Raw genomic sequence first — 21,522 nt, forward strand, 5'->3', positions numbered from 1 at the left:
CTCATGGTCCTCCATCCTAGTGACAGGCTGGGGTGTGTTGGGTTTGGGATGTATGGCGCATTCCTGGTAGAGCTCTTGTTCTCCTTTTCTTGTTTATACTGGAGGTGATTTAGAGTAGGAGTGAGTCCATGGCTACAGAAGGGGGTTGCGCCTGAAACTGACTGTTAAACAAGGCTGCCAAATAAAAGACGGTGAAATGAAATGATTGTGACTGTTTTCTTTCCTTTGTCCCTTCAGTACTGAATAAATGCACATACGGTACACTAGACTGCCCAGACATTAACAGATAGTTAGGCTTCATACAATACAGGACATGAACAGGCATATGCTGATGCCCCACACACACCCACCCACACTTCCACTCATCGCATATGCTGCGGCTACTACTGTTTATAAGCAATCCACTGCTAGCCTTACCTATATGTCCATAAACCCTTTACCCTGTGTCTGGTGCCTGGGAGACTGGGCAGGTTAATGGCCCGAGCTGCATTTTGTTTTACTAGATCCTGACAGCGGCAGCGAGCACACCTTTTAGCTTATTATCTCCCTCTAGTTGGATCTTCCTGTAGATGATTCTGTACCCCAACGTTGCCTCTCCCCTCTTCAGGAGAGAGTCCGTGGCATATTGCCATTGTGACATGGCAGAAAACGTAGGCACGGTGTAGTCTGGCAATGTTTACTGTGGTTAGGGATCTGAAGCAAGGTGTACATTTTCTCCATGGAGACCAGCGCTGCCCGGAATGTAACTGGAGTGCAAACAGCTATTTTGCAAACATGGTTTGCTATCTCCTGCTGTAGCACAAAAGTGCACAGGGAAGGAGACATTGTTTAATCCAACCAAAAAAACTAAGCTGAAAACTTTCCTTATCACTGTAAAACACATTTCTACTTCATGACATAGTTTTATAAGAAATAACCTCTGGCTATCCGATCACAAGTGTCCCAACCAACACATTTTCTGCCCCAGATCCTCTCAAATCTCTCCAGTCTTTCCAAATAGCCTGGATTATTATTCCCATGCTCCATGCAGAGACAAAAACACTAGATCACGTTTGTTTTGGCAGTTTAATGGCTGGTTATTAAACGGTAGTGTCAGGTGTCTTAGCTGTCTTTCTGTGGTTTTGCCGTAGGGGTGAAAACTTGAGACGGATACAGATTTACTGAAACAAACATCATTCTACATAATGATTTTTTTCCAACCACTGCAGTGTGGTTACTCCGTGACCTTCTGTCAGGCATAGGGCGGGTGGAAAAGTAAAGGTGGTGTGGGGTGGTGTATGTGTATAGAAAAAAAAACATACATGAATCCCCCTGGTGCTTTGTTGTTTGCCACATAGCCTACATTGAAATGTTTATGGTGATGAGGTGGACTCTGTCCAGATTGTCCCACCGGTGTGTTCTGACCAATCAGATGCCCTCAAAAAGTTTTCTGCATGAGAGCTGCCTGGGCGGCTGTTATTTGCAAACAGAGTAGAGACCGATTGTACACATAGAAACGGGCCGTCCATTGTTAGCCCACTAGTCGGGTGGTCCTTTCAACATGGTGCCGTCAGCAAGCTAACGAATGTTGGAATGGCCCTCCGCACTGAGGGTCCTCAATCAGGGTACCTAGCAACAGAGCTGCTTTTCATCACACTAAATTGTAATGTTGCACTGCAGGATCACCTCAGGATATCAACGAAACGGGCAAACGGAATGACTCTTATGCCCCCTCCAGCAACGCCATCATAGCTTGGTCTGTGATGTCATCAGGTTTCTGCATTCCAAAAATGGAGGCCCACCGTAACCATGGTCACAAAGACCTCCACTCTGTCTCTCCCCTCCCCACCGTTCTCTTTACCACCGGCTGCTTTTCCCTTTTCCCCTTTCTGAGTTAATGGCTCAACGTAGCATAGCGGCCCTGTTCTTCTCTACCAGGCCAAGAGGTTCAGTCTGGATACAGGCTGCCACTGAAGCCAGTAGAATGGTATTTCAGGTACAGCCACAGTGAACCAAGTGCCCCCCTCTCGCCCCCTCCCCACTCGCAGTGATTAAGCTCATTAGTGGGTCTGTCTCAGGTAGAATGGGGGCTATGCACCCCCCCACCGTGTTTATATTTAGACCACCGGCAGGGTGATGCAGCGGTCCTTAATGAGGCACGGAGGAGAGTCCAGACTCTGTCACTCTGAGGACGGATAGAGAAGGGAAAAGGGTGTGAAGGAGGGATGGTGGGAATGAGAAGTAGCCACCTGGACGTACAGTGTGCAAAGCTGTCGTCCGAGGTACAGCTTGGCTGTTTTGAAAAATCTATCAACTATATTTTGATCTGTTTAACACTTTTTTTTTTTTGGTCGCTACGTGATTCTGAATGTGTTATATTAATAGCTTCAGTCTTCAGTATTATTCCACAATGTAAAAAATTGTAAAACCAAATAAATAACTGATGAATAGGTGTGTCCAAACTTTTGACTCTTACTGTACATACCTGGTGCTTATAAAAAGCATATTTTAACATCCTGTTGAGAAAGTTGTTTATTTTCTACCTGGCAAAGTTCCTTATACAGAAATACTTTGAACGGTAGTATCTTGGAAAGTCATAGCTCGTGTCTTTTGTCAAAAGAGTTGATTCCACCTGACAAAGTCCCCTAAATAGAGGACTTTGATCGACTGCGCTGGAAATCTCTCTGATGTTTCTTTTCTAGTGCTTATCTGATCTCCTTCCTGTCTTTCCTTTAGAGAACAATTTTTGTCGGCCACTGATATCCTCCATGTCTATCCCCAGAGTGCTGTGTCCAAGTACGGCTCCCAGTTCAGGGGAAACTCCCAGCACGATGCCCTGGAGTTCCTTCTCTGGCTGCTGGACCGCGTCCACGAGGATGCCAACCCCTCCTCCAACAACCAAGCTGGCGGCAAGATCAAAGCCAACGCGAAGGTAGGAACACGCCAAGCTCTGAACAGCGCGGTGAGGTTTATCTGTCATGGAGCCCGGAAGTGAGTGGCTCGCCTTGACACCTCCGCCTAATAACAACGTCCACCCGAGCTAAAACGGTCTGTGTTATGACTGTGAGTCACAACGCATGGTAAATAAACCGTAGCTGAGGTGCAATCTTGGGGGAAGGTTTTTGGCTAATGGTGGGACTGTGTAATTGTGTGAGCTCGTTCTACGACAGCAGCTTCGGAAGGCTTAGCTGTGCCGTGTGAGAGCAGAGGTGATGTAGCGGCGGCTGGTAATAGCTCCTTGCTCGCATGTTAAGAGGTGCAAGAGGCTTGAGTCGCCGTATCACCTGGGTCCCGCGCAGGAACGCGCGAGCGAGTCGGCCCTCGAACACGCGTACGCAGGCACAACGGCACACATCCGGGCACGCTCAGAGAGTCGGGCGCACACGCTTTCCGTGGTTCCCTCTGAACATTTCACGTCCGGCCACTTTCAGGGATGACCCGATTTGGTCAAAGGATCAGCCGTTGGAGAAGTATCAGAACTGGGCTGCCATTGTGAACGCAGGCCAACAAGATGCAGAGTAGGACTGTTGATCTGAGAGTGGCACTTTGGATGCTGTGAAGCACATGGTGGCATAAGCCTGAATATTGTAAGTGGGCTGCTCATGTTGCACCGTGGTTTTATTGTCTCCGCGTGTGTTTATCATACTCACAAAGAGGTTGCATTAGCTTTAAGAAGTCTGCATTTCCAAAACACAGAGCCTTCAAAAATCTTTTCCTGTGATCTTATTTTAGTAATAAACGTGGTGCTGGATGCCCCAGGATGCAGGAAAGAAAAGGCTGTGTGAACATGTTTTTTCTATAGGTCTTTATAAATCACCGGTTTCATTGATGGAATCTGAACCATATTGTTGTGATTTTTGGCTGCTTGATAGACAGTGCTCATGAAAAAAGCTGTAATACCTTGTGTAAGATAGAATTACAAACTCTGGACATCGATAATTAATCACTGAGTGTTTTATTTGAATAGGATTTCCTTTTTCATGTTTACATATAACAAATTAACTAACTCTGGATTTCATTTGTTGTCATTTGTTGTCACAGAGACTAGAATGACATGGTCTGACAATGTGGACTACCTCCCTGCCAAAATTCTGGGAATAATTAACAAAATGTTATTTGGTGCGACCTATAGCAATCAAAAGAACAGAGTCTAAAGTGTTTTACAGTTTAGTTATTTTAGGATCTAGTGACTAAGTGACAGCATACTGTTGCATAACTGTCAAATATCATGCTAGCTAGTCTTGGTTGTTAGATTATGAAAAGTTACAGTAGTACAGGAGAGACAAATGGGACAAAAGTAACACAATGTTAACTAATAGCATGGACACGTAACCTAGCAACAGAACTGCAACTCGCAGCTTTTCCTGTCGCGCACTTCACGCACTGCGCAGAAAGGCTGAGACGAGAAAGCATGTAGCTACGGTTCAGATAATCAGACTTTTGGATAACTGTTTAAAAAAATAAAGAGTTGGAACTTACGATTTAAAACTGAATCTCATCTCAATACAAGGCACACTTCTTTCTGTGTTAAAAAGCAAAACATTCTGTGTGAAACATAATTATGTGACCTCTGTTGTTTGAGTAAATTGCCCCAACGACCCAGGATCTTCCCACGATTATGTATTTTATGTATTTTCCTCATTCTCAGATGAGCATGAAGAGATTCAATAGAGAAGCAAATGGAAAGAGTTTGTCTCAATGAAGACAAAGCAAAATTCCCAAATCCTTTCATGTGCCCGACAACAGCAAGGATGAGTACAGCATCTGCCTTAATGAGGGGCAGGTCATTGGCCTAACGAGCAGACCCCCTCGTTAGAAGAGCCGACTAGTGGTGCATAGCCACAGGCTGAGGAATGCCAGTCCCGCTGAACAGCCTCGCTACTCGGCTGCTTTTGCCTTGCCTAAATAGAATCGTAAAATAGCACTGCACTTGTTTTTTTTGTCACTCTTTAGAATCCTATTCCCCTGATGATCCTGGTCCCTTTCTCAATGGGAACAATGAATCTAGCTACCAAGGCCCCTGAAACAAGCCTGTGTGTGTGTGTGTGTGTGTGTGTTGTTTGTGTGTGTGTTTGTGTGTGTGTGTGTGTGAGAGTGAGTGAGTAACAGGAGATGCTGTTGAAGTGGCATTCTCTCTCCTTCCCGCTCTGCTATCCCCGGTGTGCTACTCCAGATCATGGAAGTGCATTGACAAAGAAAGCAGGACATACAAGAGATCTACACATCCTTATTGAAAATGCACCTTTTGTTTATTTAAAGTCTATAGTCTAGACAAATCATGTCAGACCTTTATCCTATATCCTAAGGAAAACATTGTTAGTATGTTTTGGAATTAACAATGTTTAAGTAAAGAATTATTATACAAATAAAAATGTCAATGCCTTATTATGTGGATTCCCTTTAAAATCAGGGTTGTAACTGTGCCATTGTGTACACAGGTATTTTGCCATCTCCTGACATCAATTTAAGAGATTCTGATTAACCTTGTTCTTGTAGGATTTCCTTGACAGTTTCTTGGTTGCATTGATAGAGATAGCCAAGGTCCACGAGGAGCTAACAGAAGTTCAAGTTTGAAGCTGTACCTAAGAATGTGTTTTTTGCAGAGTTGGTGACTCAAGTCGCACTTAAGTCACCAATAAATTGACTTGTGATCTTTTCAAAAGACTTGAGACTTGACTTGGACTTGCAGTCATTGGACTACAGGTAAATATAGAATAGCTAAAACTAAGAAAAAAAACTGTCTTCCCGCCTTCCTTTGGTCTGGTAGCTCAAGCGATTAAAGTTGAAAGTCACTTAGGTAACTTTAGGTTCCATTCGTAATAGCATTTGGCTACAACGTTTTTTTACATTCAGTGAGAAGCCAAATGTTAGCTCACTGTCAATAATTGGGCCTGTTTCTAATCTTTGCCAGCTAGTTAGTTACAGTAGCTAATACACTGAACAAAAGTTTGTTCAGTGTAACTAGCTAACACATATAACCATACAGAACACAAATAGCTGTTAGCTCAAGGATAACCTATGTAAAATTGTCAGACAATTTGGCTAATGGCAGATAGGATAGTATATAGAATAGGCTGGCCCCAGCCTCAACATGATCACACTTCAATTAAACGTACCGTAAAATGCATGTTTGCTATAATAAATGTTGAAATTCAGTATTTGTGTAGTAGATTATCAACTGCTGATTTAAAGTAGTCCATAAAGTCCAAAAAGGACTTTCTTTGGACTTAAAAGGTGGGATTTGACTTGGACTTGCATGCAGAGACTTACTTCTGACTTGTCTGAAGTAACTGGTAAAATATTGGTGAATAAAATAATAATCCACAGTATTAGGTGAAGGATAAAAAATAATTATGAAGGCATTACATGTATCATGGAACACTGAAGACCATCATTAAGAAATAATGGCAAGACAACACCACCAGGACATTTCAGTGATCAGGATGACCCTACAAATATTCATTAGGGAGGCTACGAGTGGCCAATAACAACCATAAAAGGAGCTGCAGGGATTTCTGGCAGGGAATGGCCACTCCCTGCATATTACAATCATTATTATCCACTTTGGTGTGGTATTAGGTGGCGAGACAGAATCAAAAAAGGACGTCCAAGTCTGTACAAAATACTAATTCAATCCCATGTGGGAAAATGTTTTAAAGTAGAATGTTTTGGCCTTAATCCCTAAAGATCTATATGGAGCAAGGCCAACATTACTCTTCACCCAAAGTACAAAGTTCCTACTGTCAAGCATGTTGGCAGCTGCATCATGTTATCGGGCTGCTGGTCAAAATAGATGGGAAAATGGATAGTTAAAAAAGATTAAGATATGTTTGCATGAATCCTGCTGGTCTCTGCCAGAAAGCTGAAGTTATAGAATATTTTAATCTTTCAACAAAACACTGATATGAAGTACACAGCCAAATCAACCAATGAACATCTTGCGAAAAAGATAATGTGATAATCTTGATGTGTGTTTGCATGTTTTTGCAACCAATGCTTTGACATGTTTTTTTCAGGGAACCTATAAATTAGTTTTTCATTTAATATTGTTAGTTAGATGATCTTATTATAGGTGACATGAGTTACAGAAAACACAAACTATAGACTCATTTCGCAGCCAATCACAACATTGTCCACTAAGAAATACTGTGAAATGCCATTGTTACACTCTTCCTGCAGAAACAGAATCTTAAGGTCTGAAACTATATTGAGTTATTTGTTTATTTTCGTATGTAGCACATTTTCAAAACTTAAAACATAACTATGCAGGCATAATACAGAGCATTAATAGAAACAGACTGCCCAAGGACTACATTAATTTACTATAAGAAAATAAGAATTGTTAATATGTACTGAGGAATTCCCACAGCAGGTGCTAGGTAAATACTAATGAATGCATGCAAACTAATTGCAAGGACAGACAACCTAGCTCATGAAGTTATGCAGGTTTCCCAAAAAGCTATTTAAAGTTTGCTGCAAACACAAAACAAATGTTTGGCAGAAGGGTTGGGCAACGTGAAGATAACATCGTCAATTGGCAATGCTTGACAGCCATGGTCAATGGTGCTGACATCATGATATCAAAAACAATGTTTTATTGTATTTGAACTTGACAGGCACAGCTGAAGCCTGACTGAGCTCTATGCTTTGCAGTGAGCAACTAGCCAGGCAACATGCCAAATGGCCTATTCCTTATTCACCATAGCCTGCACGGTCAATATGTGGTAGACTATTAAAATGCAAGAGGACAACATAGGTTGTAGGAAGGGCCGAGAGCACCAAGCATTTATGTCAAATACAGTATGATATAACGTTTCTTCCCTCTCTTTTTCATGATCAACCATTATATAAATCCCTTGGCCTAATGGAGTTGCATTTCAGAACGTTGTTGTTTGTTAAGAAATAAAGAGAAAGAGAAAAATGTTTAGAGTTTAATCAGTTGACAAGTTAAAATGTATTTAGAATATTGGCAAAGTGCTTAGTCATGCTTTTGAATTGTCGAGCACTATCCACCTCCTTCAGTTGTGCTTTCAGTAAGAGGAAGCTGAAATATAATTCTGTTTAATGATAGGGGGGAAAAATGAATGATTAGGTTATGACATTTAAAAACATGTTGCGTCTCCAGGATGGACAATAGTTTTTTGCCTGACTGGCCAAGAGGACTGACTGACTGACCAACCGACAGACCGATGACCCTTGTTAAATAGCGTAGTGGTTAGAGCAGCAGACCTGCGAACTATAGGTCCCGAGTTCTTATCTCCTCGCAGGTGAAGACAAGTACGCATTATGAATTGTTCCATATAGACGAAAACTTCACTGGCCAAAACCCCTAGTAAATGCATTATCGTAAGCCTGAAATGAAACAGTTTACAGTTATATTGCGACTGTTTCTGGTGGATTTTTTAAGTGTGCATCCAGGCATACACTCACCTAAAGGATTATTAGGAACACCTGTTCAATTTCTCATTAATGCAATTATCTTATTAATCACATGGCAGTTGCTTCAATGCATTTAGGGGTGTGGTCCTGGTCAAGACAATCTCCTGAACTCCAAACTCAATGTCAGAATGGGAAAGAAAGGTGATTTAAGCAATTTTGAACGTGGCATGGTTGTTGGTGCCAGACGGGCTGGTCTGAGTATTTCACAATCTGCTCAGTTACTGGGATTTTCAATCACAACCATTTCTAGGGTTTACAAAGAATGGTGTGAAAAGGGAAAAACATCCAGTATGCGGCAGTCCTGTGGGCGAAAATGCCTTGTTGATGCTAGAGGTCAGAGGAGAATGGGCCGACTGATTCAAGCTGATAGAAGAGCAACTTTGACTGAAATAACCACTCGTTACAACCGAGGTATGCAGCAAAGCATTTGTGAAGCCACAACACGCACAACCTTGAGGCGGATGGGCTACAACAGCAGAAGACCCCACCGGGTACCACTCATCTCCACTACAAATAGGAAAAAGAGGCTTCAATTTGCACTAGCTCACCAAAATTGGACAGTTGAAGACTGGAAGAATGTTGCCTGGTCTGATGAGTCTCGATTTCTGTTGAGACATTCAGATGGTAGAGTCAGAATTTGGTGTAAACAGAATGAGAACATGGATCCATCATGCCTTGTTACCACTGTGCAGGCTGGTGGTGGTGGTGTAATGGTGTGGGGGATGTTTTCTTGGCACACTTTAGGCCCCTTAGTGCCAATTGGGCATTGTTTAAATGCCACGGCCTACTTGAGCATTGTTTCTGACCATTTCCATCCCTTTATGACCACCATGTACCCATCCTCTGATGGCTACTTCCAGCAGGATAATGCACCATGTCACAAAGCTCAAATAATTTCAAATTGGTTTCTTGAACATGACAATGAGTTCACTGTACTGAAATGGCCCCCACAGTCACCAGATCTCAACCCAATAGAGCATCTTTGGGATGTGGTGGAACGGGAGCTTCGTGCCCTGGATGTGTATCCCACAAATCTCCATGAACTGCTAGATGCTATCCTATCAATATGGGCCAACATTTCTAAAGAATGCTTTGAGCACCTTGTTGAATCAATGCCACATAGAATTAAGGCAGTTCTGAAGGCGAAAGGGGGTCAAACACAGTATTAGTATGGTGTTCCTAATAATCCTTTAGGTGAGTGTACGTTGGTAAGCCTTAACTGAAAATGTATACGGTTATATTGCGACTGTTTCTGGCATGGAAAAGTTAATCTTCAGTCTCGCTAGCAATTGCTAAATTCTTATGATTATTCCTACGAAGTTAGTCGATACTAGTAAACCTATTACTGGCTAGTAAGCTGTTAAAACGGCCAGTGGCAAAAGCCACAGTTCATAGGCAAGGCAAGGCAAGGCAATTTTATTTATATAGCACATTTCATACACAATGGTCATTCAAAGTGCTTTACATAAATATCCATTTGACAGATGTACTGTTACAGAAATAAGAAAGAATAAAAACCATTAAGAATATAAAATCAAATACAGAACAGTGAAGAAATAAGAAAAATTAAAACCGTTAAGAATATAAAGTCAAATACAGTTTAGAATAAAAAATATAATAAAATAAAGAACAGTGAAAACAGTCGGACGGACAGTGGCACAGTGCTCATTCATTAAATGCAAAGTGAAATAGATGTGTTTTGAGTCTGGATTTGAATGTGACTACTGTAGGAGCACATCTGATCTCTTCTGGAAGCTGGTTCCAGCTGCGACTGGCATAATAGCTAAAAGCAGACTCTCCTTGCTTAGAGTGAACCCTTGGTATTTCTAGCTGATGTGATCCTAATGATCTGAGTGTTCGTTTGGGTTTATATTCATTGAGCATATCTGCAATGTATTGAGGTCCTAGGCCTTTGAACGATTTATATACCAGTAGTAATACTTTAAAATCGATCCTATATGTAACTGCCAGCCAGTGTAAAGACCTGAGGACTGGTGTGATATGATCATATTTTCTGGTTCTGCTGAGAATCCTGGCCGCGGCGTTCTGTACGAGCTGCAACTGTCTTATGGTCTTTTTGGGAAGGCCAGTGAGGAGTCCATTAAAATAATCCACCCTGCTTGTGATGAAAGCATGCACTAGTTTTTCTAAGTCTTGACTAGAAACAAAGCATCTAATTCTTGCAATATTTTTCAGATGATAGTATGCTGATTTAGTTATTGCTTTGACATGACTACCGAGATTCCTGACTTGATTTTTAGTTGTTTGACCTTTAGAGTGAAGGTACGCGTTCACCTTGAGAACTTCATCTTTATTTCCAAACGCAATAACTTCAGTTTTATCTTTGTTTAACTGAAGAAAGTTTTGGCACATCCAACTATTTATTTCATCAATGCATTGGAGCAGGGAGTCAATTGGGCTGTAATCGTTTGGCGATAGGGCTAAGTAGATCTGTGTGTCATCTGCATAGCTGTGATAAGAGATTTGGTTCTTTCTCATTATTTGGCTCATTGGGAGCATGTACAGGTTGAATAGGAGTGGCGCAAGAATTGAGCCTTGAGGAACTCCGCATGTCATGGACGTCCACTCAGACCTATGGTCTCCTATACTCACATAATACCCTCTTGCTTCTAAGTATGACCTGAACCATTTTAGGACTATCCCAGAGAGCCCCACCCAGTTTTCCAGCCTGTCTAGAAGTATGTTGTGATCGACAGTGTCAAATGCAGCACTGAGATCAAGTAGTATCAGCACTGATAATTTGCCTGAGTCAGTATTTAAGCGAATATCGTTTATTATCTTAATGAGCGCTGTCTCTGTGCTGTGATGCGGTCGGAAACCAGATTGAAAATTGTCAAAGTATCCGTTTGAGCTTAAGAATTTGTTCAGCTGATTGAAGACAACTTTTTCAATGATTTTGCCTATGAAAGGAAGATTTGAGATCGGTCTATAGTTGTTTAATATGGTCTTATCCAGATTGCTCTTTTTCAGGAGGGGTTTGACAACACCAGTTTTCAGGGAGTTTGGGAAACTTCCAGAGAGAAGTGAGGCATTTACCACTTTTATGAGATCTACTTCTAAACAGTTTAACACACTTTTGAAAAAAGGTGCTATGGCGGAGGTAAACTTAATAAGAAACGTTAGTCAGTTTAACACAATCCTCAATGGAGTCTAGCGACGGCTAAAACATGTAATGTCGTGGCGTTGTGGTTAAAGACTGTGCCTCTCATGTGGAAGACCTGAGTTCATATCTATTGAGAGCAACGACAGAGTGGCCTTTTTTATTAACTATTTCTGGTAGATTCCACGATTCTCTCGTCTTTTCACTTGATGAAAATGTTGTTATCGTCACCTTTATTGATAGTTATTGTATCAATGTCATTAACAAATGAAAGACAAAAGCATGTTGTTTTGCCATGAAAGAAAAAAATACGTTCTTATGCCATGAAATTAAATACCTTTGGTAGACTCGCTAGCAATTGCTAAATTCTTGTGACTATTCCAGTAAGTTAGTAGATACCGGTAAAGCTTTTTACTGGCTAATACACTGTTAAAACGGCCAGTGGCAAACGGCATACATAGATGCTATTTGTGGTGGACGTAAACTTGGTAAGAAACGTTAGTCAGTTTAACTCTATCAATGTCATTCACAAATGGCCATATAATTGTTAAAACAACCAGTGGCAAAAGAGGATTTGTTCAAGATAGAGACAAGATGCTATACTGACACCTGGCAAATATGCAGCTCCATGGTGTAGTGGTTAACGACACAGCTTTTCACATGGGCGACCCAGGTTCAAATCTTGAGGTGGAAACATATTCTATTGCTGGTCGGCTGAACTAGGCTTGCCTGGTTTCTTGTTTGACTAGACTATGACATCAGAAACGGATGCATGAAACATTTTATGCGCCACTAATTGAGACCATGGCCTAATTAAAAGTGAATGTAAAGAAACACCAGCATGCCCACTGTTTACGAGATGTGATCGGATGGAGTGACTGTTTCACCGGTGGGTTGTAGAGCGCAGTCTATCTATGAACCTAGTGCACTGGTTGACTGCAAGACATTTCCAAACACCCCAGCGTACAGCATACTGACCAACCCTAATGTGGCCTCTAATATTATCTTGTCATGTAACTACACATTGCCCCCTCTGTCGTCCAAGAAGGTTATGGCTAATTCACGCCACTTCCAGCTGTCTCCGTCTTGTCATTTGCTCATCCCCGCTCCCTATCATTATCCAATGAAAGCGACTTATTTTCATTGACGGCCATCGTGACGCCTTTTGCTAGTTAATGCCTTTCTCTGCCAGAGACGCTATTAGAGGAGGCCCTTTGTGCCACATAAACAGCTTAGGGCCCTGGCTGTCATTAGCCTCCGTGGAATCATGTCGCCTTAAAACCTTTCTCGCCTCCATTGCATTTGTTGTCGACTCGGCCAGAGAAAAGAGGAGCTCTTTCAAAATCCCTGCGCGTGTGTGTTCCATTTCCATTTTGAGGGGCTATTTTCTTGCTCTGTAATTGAATTCATAGCCTACGATCGTTTGTAGCTCCGTCTTTCTTTTCCCTCCCTGCCATCCTCCCTCCGTTCTACCCCGCCCCCCCCCCCCCCATCCAAAGGTCTCTCTCCATTGGCTGGCGAATGAGTCGAGGCGGCATCGTCGTGGCGCACGTCTGCTTAAAACGGCATCACGGTGAGGCAGCACGGGTGTAACAGCGAAGGGCTGGCCTGCCCGGACCCCTGTGGCGGCCTGTTTCTGGGTATGAACGTTGGGCTCCAGCCGCTCAGCTGTATTGGGTCACAGCTGCTGGACAGAACAGACGGATGGACGGTGGGTGGACGGGTCGGGAGAGAGAGCGAGTGCAGGGTGGGGTGACGCTCACCCCATTCACCACAGGGAGCGGAACAGGCACGTCCACCCGACGGCTCCTTTCTGACCCGGCGGAAACCTGAGGAGACGCGTGCTACTCCTGCCCGCCTCCTCTGACAGTCCCTCTGTGATTGAAAGGCGCCTCTTCCTCTGTTGCACACCTTCATCGCAACACCCTTTTTACTACTCAAGGTCCCCAAACCTTTGCACTCTACTCAAAATCTTCATTTCCACTGCACGTCTACTTCCTGTAGCAATACCTCTGCAAAAGTAGACATGAAAAATGTCTGTAGTTAGTTGTGCCGAAATAACAGAGCAGAAACCAAATTTAAAACATAACACACCTGCAGTCCTTTCAAAAAGCACTCCTCTGTTATTACTGGTGGTTCAGCAACGAGCTGCCATAACCTGTGCCCCAACATACCAACTGCTACCAGCTGCGAGACCAGTCGAGCCGGTTCACCTTTCCTTCCGGCCAGCGGATAGTTTCCCAAGCGCGTTAACAAGCCGCGTGCTACAGGCGCATTTCAGGCTTGCAACCTTGTCCCTTTTCCTTGGTCTGTTTGCAAGGGTCTGTTTATCGGGAAATTCTCTGGCTGAGTTCAGAGTGTGATGTCAGATTCATATGAGTGCTTTGCCCATTTTTGCTTAAAATGTATCACATTTGACAGCTCAGTCAGCCATGTCTCCCACCAGCCATTAGAGTTCTCATGCACACCTGCTTCTGTAGCTTTTTCTGCACCTCTCCGTCAGCTTTCAAAATGCCATTTTATCGTAATGTCACGCTTTGGTGTTAAGGAAATCTTAAAATTAAGAGTTCCCTTACATTTGTTTGGTTATTTGGTTGATTTAAAACAAGAAAAGTTAGTCCGCATACCTCAGAACAATGGTTTCCCTGTTTTTTTCAAACAATTAATAATTGCTTGTTTTTTCTTGTAGATTTGTTTTATGTACAGCCAACTCAGTTTAAAATAGGAGTTAACCATTCTTTCTTCCTTCTATTTATCTGCTGTCTATTACTAATAGTAGTATGCTAAGGGTACTAGGTGATACTTGGCCTGGTGTTGGTATAATGACTATACTAGTCAAACAGAAACAAACACTACATTTGTCCTCTTTCTTCCACTGCACTGTATTTCAGTCTTGGACTGCTTCCTGCTGCGCAGTCCTTCGGGTGACATCATAATGAGCGGCACGAAAAGAAATCGTCTGTGATTGGCTCATCTCTAACGAATCCATCTCACTTTACCCATGGTGTCTCATCTTCAGGACAGTGTCTCAGCAGTCAAATGTATCCGGCCTGATTAGTGGAACAAGTTTTAACAACGGGTTCAAAGTTAACGTAACCAGTGGCAGCCATAAACCGTTTTCTTCCTCCACCTCTCCGTTTAACGGTGTGTTTCCACAGGTTTCCCTCTGATAGGAAAACAAAGGAAAAACCATCAGAAAATATAATTATTCTAAATGCAAGGGGAATGCAGTCAGTACTTAAACATAAAGTCCATGAATTAGTTAGCGACTTATCACTTTTGCCAATTCCTATGTAATCATTTAAGGCTCTAGGTCATCAGTTCTAGTTGCAGGTGTTAGCTGCGCTACACAATCGACGCCACTTACGTACCCGTGGAAGGCAGAGGGATAATAAACTGGGCTTAACTGTTGTTTAATCAGTTGCGTGAGGAAGCCTAGTCTCCTTGAACCGAAACTCATCATATGTAATATAAGGGGGATTAAGGGCTGACTTTGGCTTGTACTGTACGTTGTAGTTGTCCACCCCCTCAGGCTTGACAACAATATTACTGGTAATATGAAAGAATTAGGCCCAGCTACATCGTTTTTTCTACATTTCTCTGCTGGGCCAGGCATGAAATAAATCACCCAAACTCACTTCGGCCATATCAAAGTGCGGCGCAACTGTGGCATGAATTTCCCTCCGTGTTAACTGTGCGTATATTGAGGAGTTGTTAAATCTGGCCTTAGGCCTCTGCCTCCCACCCGTTTAACACACAGTGGCCGCCTGATTGAGTGATTTATAAACCAATAAATCACTTTTTTTTCTCATTTTTTCTCTTTAATTTGTTCTTTCTCCCCCTTTCACTCTCACGTCTCTCAGGCATTGATGCATTAGCCATGCATTATTCAATTTTAAATGTCGATATTAGGTGCTCAGCGCCCGAAATGAGTTGACACAGTGAGTGGATGGCAAAGAAAAAGACTAATAATCAGCCCTGAATGGATAGCAGTAACTGCTTTGACTTGGAAATGTGGCCACTGGTCGATGCCAGCAAGGTGATAGAACACTTATCAACGGAAACGGTGTGTTTGACATTAAGTTTTGGGTCCGCTTCGAAGTGGGGGCGGAAGAAGTGGATTTGTTTATTATACAGATTGTACATCAGTGACAGGTAAGAGTTGATGGATGTTCTCATGTCAGTTTTGACCATTGAGGACATTGTAGCTTGGATAACTCCTCATTCATATGTGTTTTGACACTGGGGTCTTTCCTCTGCTTCTGTGTGTCTCCTTATTACTTGTATGCTCATGCTCTGTTTCTCAACCCCCTCTTTCACTCTTTTCCCCTCTTGTTTTCTCCCTCTCGCCCCTTCTCTCTCTTTCGCTCTCTTTCTCTCCCCCTGTCCCCTACTTCTCTCTCTTTCTCTCTCTTCCCCTCTCCCATACCTCTCTCTCTCCTCTCTCACTCTCTTTCGCTCCCCCCCCCCCCATCTCTCTGACTCATCTCTCTGTGTTGCTTGGCTCTGTCAGCTACGAGCCGTCTTAGCCACAGTCAGGAGGAAACTCCAGCTGCCCGACCCGACCCAGCTGGCATGTTCAGATCAGGGCCGGAGGGGGCAGACTGCCACAGACGCTCCCTTCTTCCGCTCCAACGACCCCTCTCACAGGTTACTTCAAACGGCGCTGCTCCCGCCAGCCCCGCCAAACACCAGCCACAATCCGATTAGGACGCCGGTGACATTTCTCAGATGCTTCAAATTCCACAAGGCAAAGAGAGGATGAGATAGCGAGGGGGAGGGGAGAAGAGGAGATTGGGATGGACAAGTTTCGTAGGTGAATTTGACACTGTTTGACACTGTGGTGTGTCATAGGCTTTTCCTTTGCTTTTAAAACACAGCAGTCTGGCCTACATTCTATATTGTAGAAAATTGAGCTGCCGGAGAGAAAGGAAATCGAAGCGTTTCTTCTTTGTGTCGTTTACCATATACACCGATATCAACACTAGTGGCGATTGTGCTACACCGTCGTACAAAGAACAAGGCAGTTGAGAGGGGCATTGTTATAGGTGGCAGTGTCCTGCGTGTTTTTATCACTGTGAAAACTCCTGGTGCCAAATGGCAGAAGTTGGGGACCCAACTTCTGATCAATGTGGGCTTCATCATGTATTATTCACCCGTTTCGTTTAAGTGTTTCTTTAAGCCTCCTTCCTCCAAAGTGGCTCCATCTGCTATTCAGCTATTGAGGGATAAATGACCGAGCGGGGCCAATCACATCTCCGCTTTCCCTGTGCCTCCCTCCTCCCCTGACTCAATTAAAAACCTTACTTAAGGATGAAAGAAAGTTTCAGGGCTTTTGTAGTGGCATGGTGTTGTGATTGTGAATTGCAGCGCAGCTCTGGGCTTCAGGGACTTCCTTAATATAACCGAGGTAGCTGTTTTGTATTATTTTGTAGCACCTGTTAAATTGGGCAGCCTATATGTTTGCGCTACTCGGTCTAAGCTGATAAGTTAACATTTCTGAAAAGAACAATTTGAAGTGCAATTTCTCTTTCACTTAGCTTCTCAAAAGCAGATGCCCTGATTTTGCTGGTTCCAAATGTTTTGATTGAGTATCAAATAATCTACAAAAATGGAATTGAAACAAGTAATATCAGCTTATTCTTTTAAGAAAAACTGACAGAAGAAAAGACTCAACATGCCAATACCAAAAAAGTGGTCCATTTCACTTTGTAAAAGTCTCTGCCTGGCTTTCAGTAAATCATTTCAGTCAAAGATAGAGCTAGATAGTAAATCAGCGGAACAAAGAGGCTTGACTAGAACCATCACTGGGGTTCAGACTTCGTAATCATTCACCAGGAGCCCCCCAATCTCATCCCTGGTCGCTGGGAGGAAGGCTGTCTGGAGGCCTGTCCACACCAGGGGATGACAAACAACTCTCTCACCACACTGAAGCTTTCCCGGGGATTTGAGCTGTTCCCTGCTCCCTTCTGACCCTCACTCCTTCCCAAAAGGAGGTGTGGCGGTGAACAGGTCGGTGCGGTCACATTGAGTTGCAAACCATGGGGGGGTTTGGGGTGGGCGCGGAAATGCTGCCGGGACATCGCCTGTGAGGTCGCGACAGGGTCCTTTGCGTTTCCGCCCCATGTGACCGGGGTCTTCCACAGAGAGCAGACGGCCAATGCAACTCAGAGACCAGAGAGCCCTTAGCCAGCGGAGGACAGGCTTCCCTACACAACAGCCAGACTCTCGGTGGGGTTGCAAGGCCTCCCTGAGCGCTGCCCTCGACCGAAGCACCGCACAGGGGGGGCTATAAATAATGAAATGGAACCTCCCGGCAGACCGGAGAGGCGCTCAAAGTCAGAAGAAGAGCACTGCAAATGGCAGGAACATTAGCCCCGAGATCGATCTGCTGAGAGGGCAGAAGGCACAGCCGGCCTGGCTGGCTTTCTCCTTCAGAGACTCTACTACCTACTGTGTGTGTGTGTGTGTGTGTGTGAGTGTGTGGGGGGGTGGGGGGGGGGGTTGTGTGAGTCTGAGTGCTGTGTGTGGTAGAGTGTGTGTGTGTGTGTGGGGGGGGGTTGTGTGAGTCTGAGTGCTGTGTGTGGTAGAGTGTGTGTGTGTGTGTGGGGGGGGGTTGTGTGAGTCTGAGTGCTGTGTGTGGTAGAGTGCTGTGAGTGCTGGAAGAAGGGGTCTATGACAAACTGTGTGCTTTCTAAGGGCACTCAGATCCTCTCAGATGTAACACACACAGCACTGATGGCTCCCAAACCCACTCTCATCTATACCCACTACTCTGTCGTTTTCCTTCCTCTTCGTCTGTTTTTTCCCCATATCCCTTTTACTATGTCCATCCTCCGGGGGTAAGTAATGCAGGCTGTCCTTCTCCTCCACGTTCACAGCACACCCATCGTCTACACACACACACACACACACACACACATACATAGGGTACATCAGAGGCGCCACATGGAGACATGGTTGACTGCGATGGGTTGTGCCAGTTAAAGGCCTCTAATGGATCCACACACCTGCCTGAAATATTTAACACTTTTCTTAGGAAACATTTGATTAAATCTATTAATATTTCAAAAACGGCCCCCCCTAAATAGTTCAGGAACAGTTAAAAAATTCAGCGGCATCTAAACCTTTGTCCCCTTTGAGAGAAAAAAGATGCTTTTTTTTTTTTTTTTCGGGAGGTCGAGTTGTGTGTGATGAAGGATTCGGCTGTCCTTCTCTCAGGGGGTAAAATCAGAGCTGGGCAACAGTGTTACCCAGCTCTGACGAGGCACAGGCCTTGAATCAACTACGCTGTGCTGTCTGAATGTTAAAGAGCTCTACAGCCACTCTGTCATTTAATTATCTTCCAAATGTACCATTCTCAAAATTAACTGGTATACTTTTCTAACATGCCTGACATTTGCCTTTAATCATTTTACTAGATGCTAATGCACGTGTACATGCACGCGCGCGCACACACACACACAAAGGAGAGTAATAACAGCAAAACATCTCTGTATATGTGCTTAATAGTATTTGTTTAGGTCGTAGATCAGCATAACCATTGCAGATGAAGATCATATTATAACAATCCTTGCCTCATTCTTAATCTCCATTATTTAATATATACTCACCACCTTTAACTTCACAATCTTTACTTCTTCATATAATAGTTTTCCGTTTGGAGTGTCTGGCCAGAAACCAAAAGGTTACTGCATGGAATCCCCAGAACTGTTGTCCTATAAAGAAGATTTGCTCAAGATATTTGCCACAAATGGACAGCAGCAGACTGTGGTTCTGGATTTTTGTGGCCGTCCGCACGGTCCTAATGGTTCAGTGCCCAAGGACATACAGCTGTTTGGATATGAGGCATACTTCAGGAAAGCCAAGGGGATTTGTAAGCAGTGGGCCTCCCTGGGATGAATAATATCACGATCCCCATTGATGAGGTTATTGTTTTAGGCTATTGCTAGGGCTTCTAGCTCCTGTTCCTCATTTAGGCTGGCTTATTCCACCCACTGTTAGGCACAGAGAAAGGGAAACGATATGGGACTATGAGCCCCAAGGACGTTCTGATTATAATCCACTCATTATTGCAAACTATCAACTACATGGTAAAGTGAAGGGCACTGACATGGGACAAAGGTGGCCAGTGGATACCTAACTGCAGGAGGGTCAAACACCTTTGCCCCTGGGGCCGCTTTCAGTCTTTATTTAACTCCAGAGGGCCACACGAGAATATCCGCCTAGAGGAGAATGCGTTCACCAGCAAACAAATACAATTCAACAAGTACTCAACCTGCCACAAGGAGAAGCTAGAGAACGACCAGATGACCTTGATTTGACCGCGACGGTGGCACCTCAGACATGCTGCACATCGGTGAGGTCTGTTCTGCATATGGAAAACTTGCAGCACCAAAGACAGATTGGAGTAGGCAGCCTAGAGATACAGCCTCTGCTAGCTCACCGATGCTAGAAACGATGCTAGTAAAATTAAGTCATCACTGCATTTGTTGTCAGAATTATGGACAGCGGCTTCTAGTTGAAATACCAGTCTGATACTTAATAGAGTTTCCTTGAGTTCTAAAGTGAACTGATATGAACCTAATAAACTCATGGGACATGGAGGAGTCTTCCCACTATTCAGTCTAGCTAGCGGGTAGCTTCGTTCGCGAGTGAGAAATATTCTCCTTGTTAGTTATCAGGTATTTTACTTGTGAACATCCTTAGTGGCAGATAGAACATAATCATACTCAAAGGTCTACAGGCTAGGCAAAAAAACATGTTTCCCATCCACAAAGGCCTGCGTATAATCTCTATGGACTTTCCTTACCATCCAGGGAATTGAATGTGTCCCTTGCTTTTGCCAAAGTTGTTAGAAGTTCCTTTTCCCCCGGGTCCTCTCCGATGACTACAAGTTCCAGTAGAACGGGCTCATTTCTGCCACCCTGGCCGGGACAGCGGTTGAACAAAGACGAGAAATAATTAGAACTCATTTGATATGGACTTTCTGGGTGACAACTTTGTTGCTATCAAACAGTTTCACCCTGGCGCCACATTGATCCACTGTGATTTCGATGCTGCATGTTGGTTTCTGTGAATCAAACGGGCCTTTTCGCCACAAGTGAATGTGCCACTGCTGTAACATCTAATAACGCTACAGGTGTGATCAAGGCATTGGTGTCTCAGCCACGCCCACAGAAACCACTCTTAAACACCGACTGTGAGGTTACCTCACATGTCCTTACCTCATTGTTTCGCACTCGTGGTCTGTATGAGAATGCCGGAGAAGATTGGCTGAATACAATGGGGCCTTTTGGTTGCTTTTAAATCAATCTAATAAAGTCTGTCCCAGAGGCCCATTGCCTTGCCCATTATCTTGTGTCATTACACTGGGACTTCTCCCCCTGGCACTCTGAAGGTGTTTAACTGGAATGGTGGCTGTGTTGTGGTTTTACCGGTTTCCGAGGAACGCCTGTGAACATTTACCTGCATACGCCTGATTGTTTTTGTTTTCTACCCTCTGGTTTTATGCAGTTCCGCAAAACAATAATAAGAAAAACAATGACAGAGTCTCACGTTTTTTTTCTACCAAGAGGCCCGTGATGATATCCCACCATAAACCAAGCAATAAATATGAATTTGATGCGGAACTGATATGATGACATTGAATGGTTGAAGTACCTTTTCGGAGAGAGAATGAGAGAGAACAAATCCTCTGCTTTGTCCACCTTTCATTTCAAAAAGGAATTTGTGCTGAAGGAGGCTTTTGTAGGAGATCTTCTTCACATGGGCACTCTGGCGGAATGTGGATCTGATCTTAGAGTTTGCCTTTTTCCCAAAATGAATGCTGTCGCCCTGACCCGTACAACCCGTTCCCCTAAACAATAGAAGACATTTATTCTCTCCTTCCTCTTTCCTCCGCCAGCCGAGTCAGATCATTTATTTCTCAAATTAATATTTGCATGTGAATAAACATTGCCAGTGTGCAAATGAGAGACTGC

The 21,522-nt window shown here is 43.7% G+C and overlaps 1 protein-coding gene across 3 annotated transcripts in view; it reads left to right on the plus strand.

Moving 5' to 3' along the window:
- The window catches only part of usp43a (ubiquitin specific peptidase 43a), a 92,524-nt gene that overhangs the window by 6,888 nt on the left and 64,114 nt on the right, over positions 1-21,522 (plus strand). For all 3 annotated transcript variants that reach the window (XM_010872980.3, XM_010872981.3, XM_034294401.1), the window contains exon 2: positions 2,762-2,911. In XM_010872980.3, the coding sequence (XP_010871282.2) occupies positions 2,762-2,911 (150 nt within the window). The remainder of the gene's footprint in view (positions 1-2,761; positions 2,912-21,522) is intronic.

Source organism: Esox lucius, chromosome 9, assembly GCF_011004845.1.
Source record: "Esox lucius isolate fEsoLuc1 chromosome 9, fEsoLuc1.pri, whole genome shotgun sequence".
Lineage (NCBI taxonomy): Eukaryota > Metazoa > Chordata > Actinopteri > Esociformes > Esocidae > Esox > Esox lucius.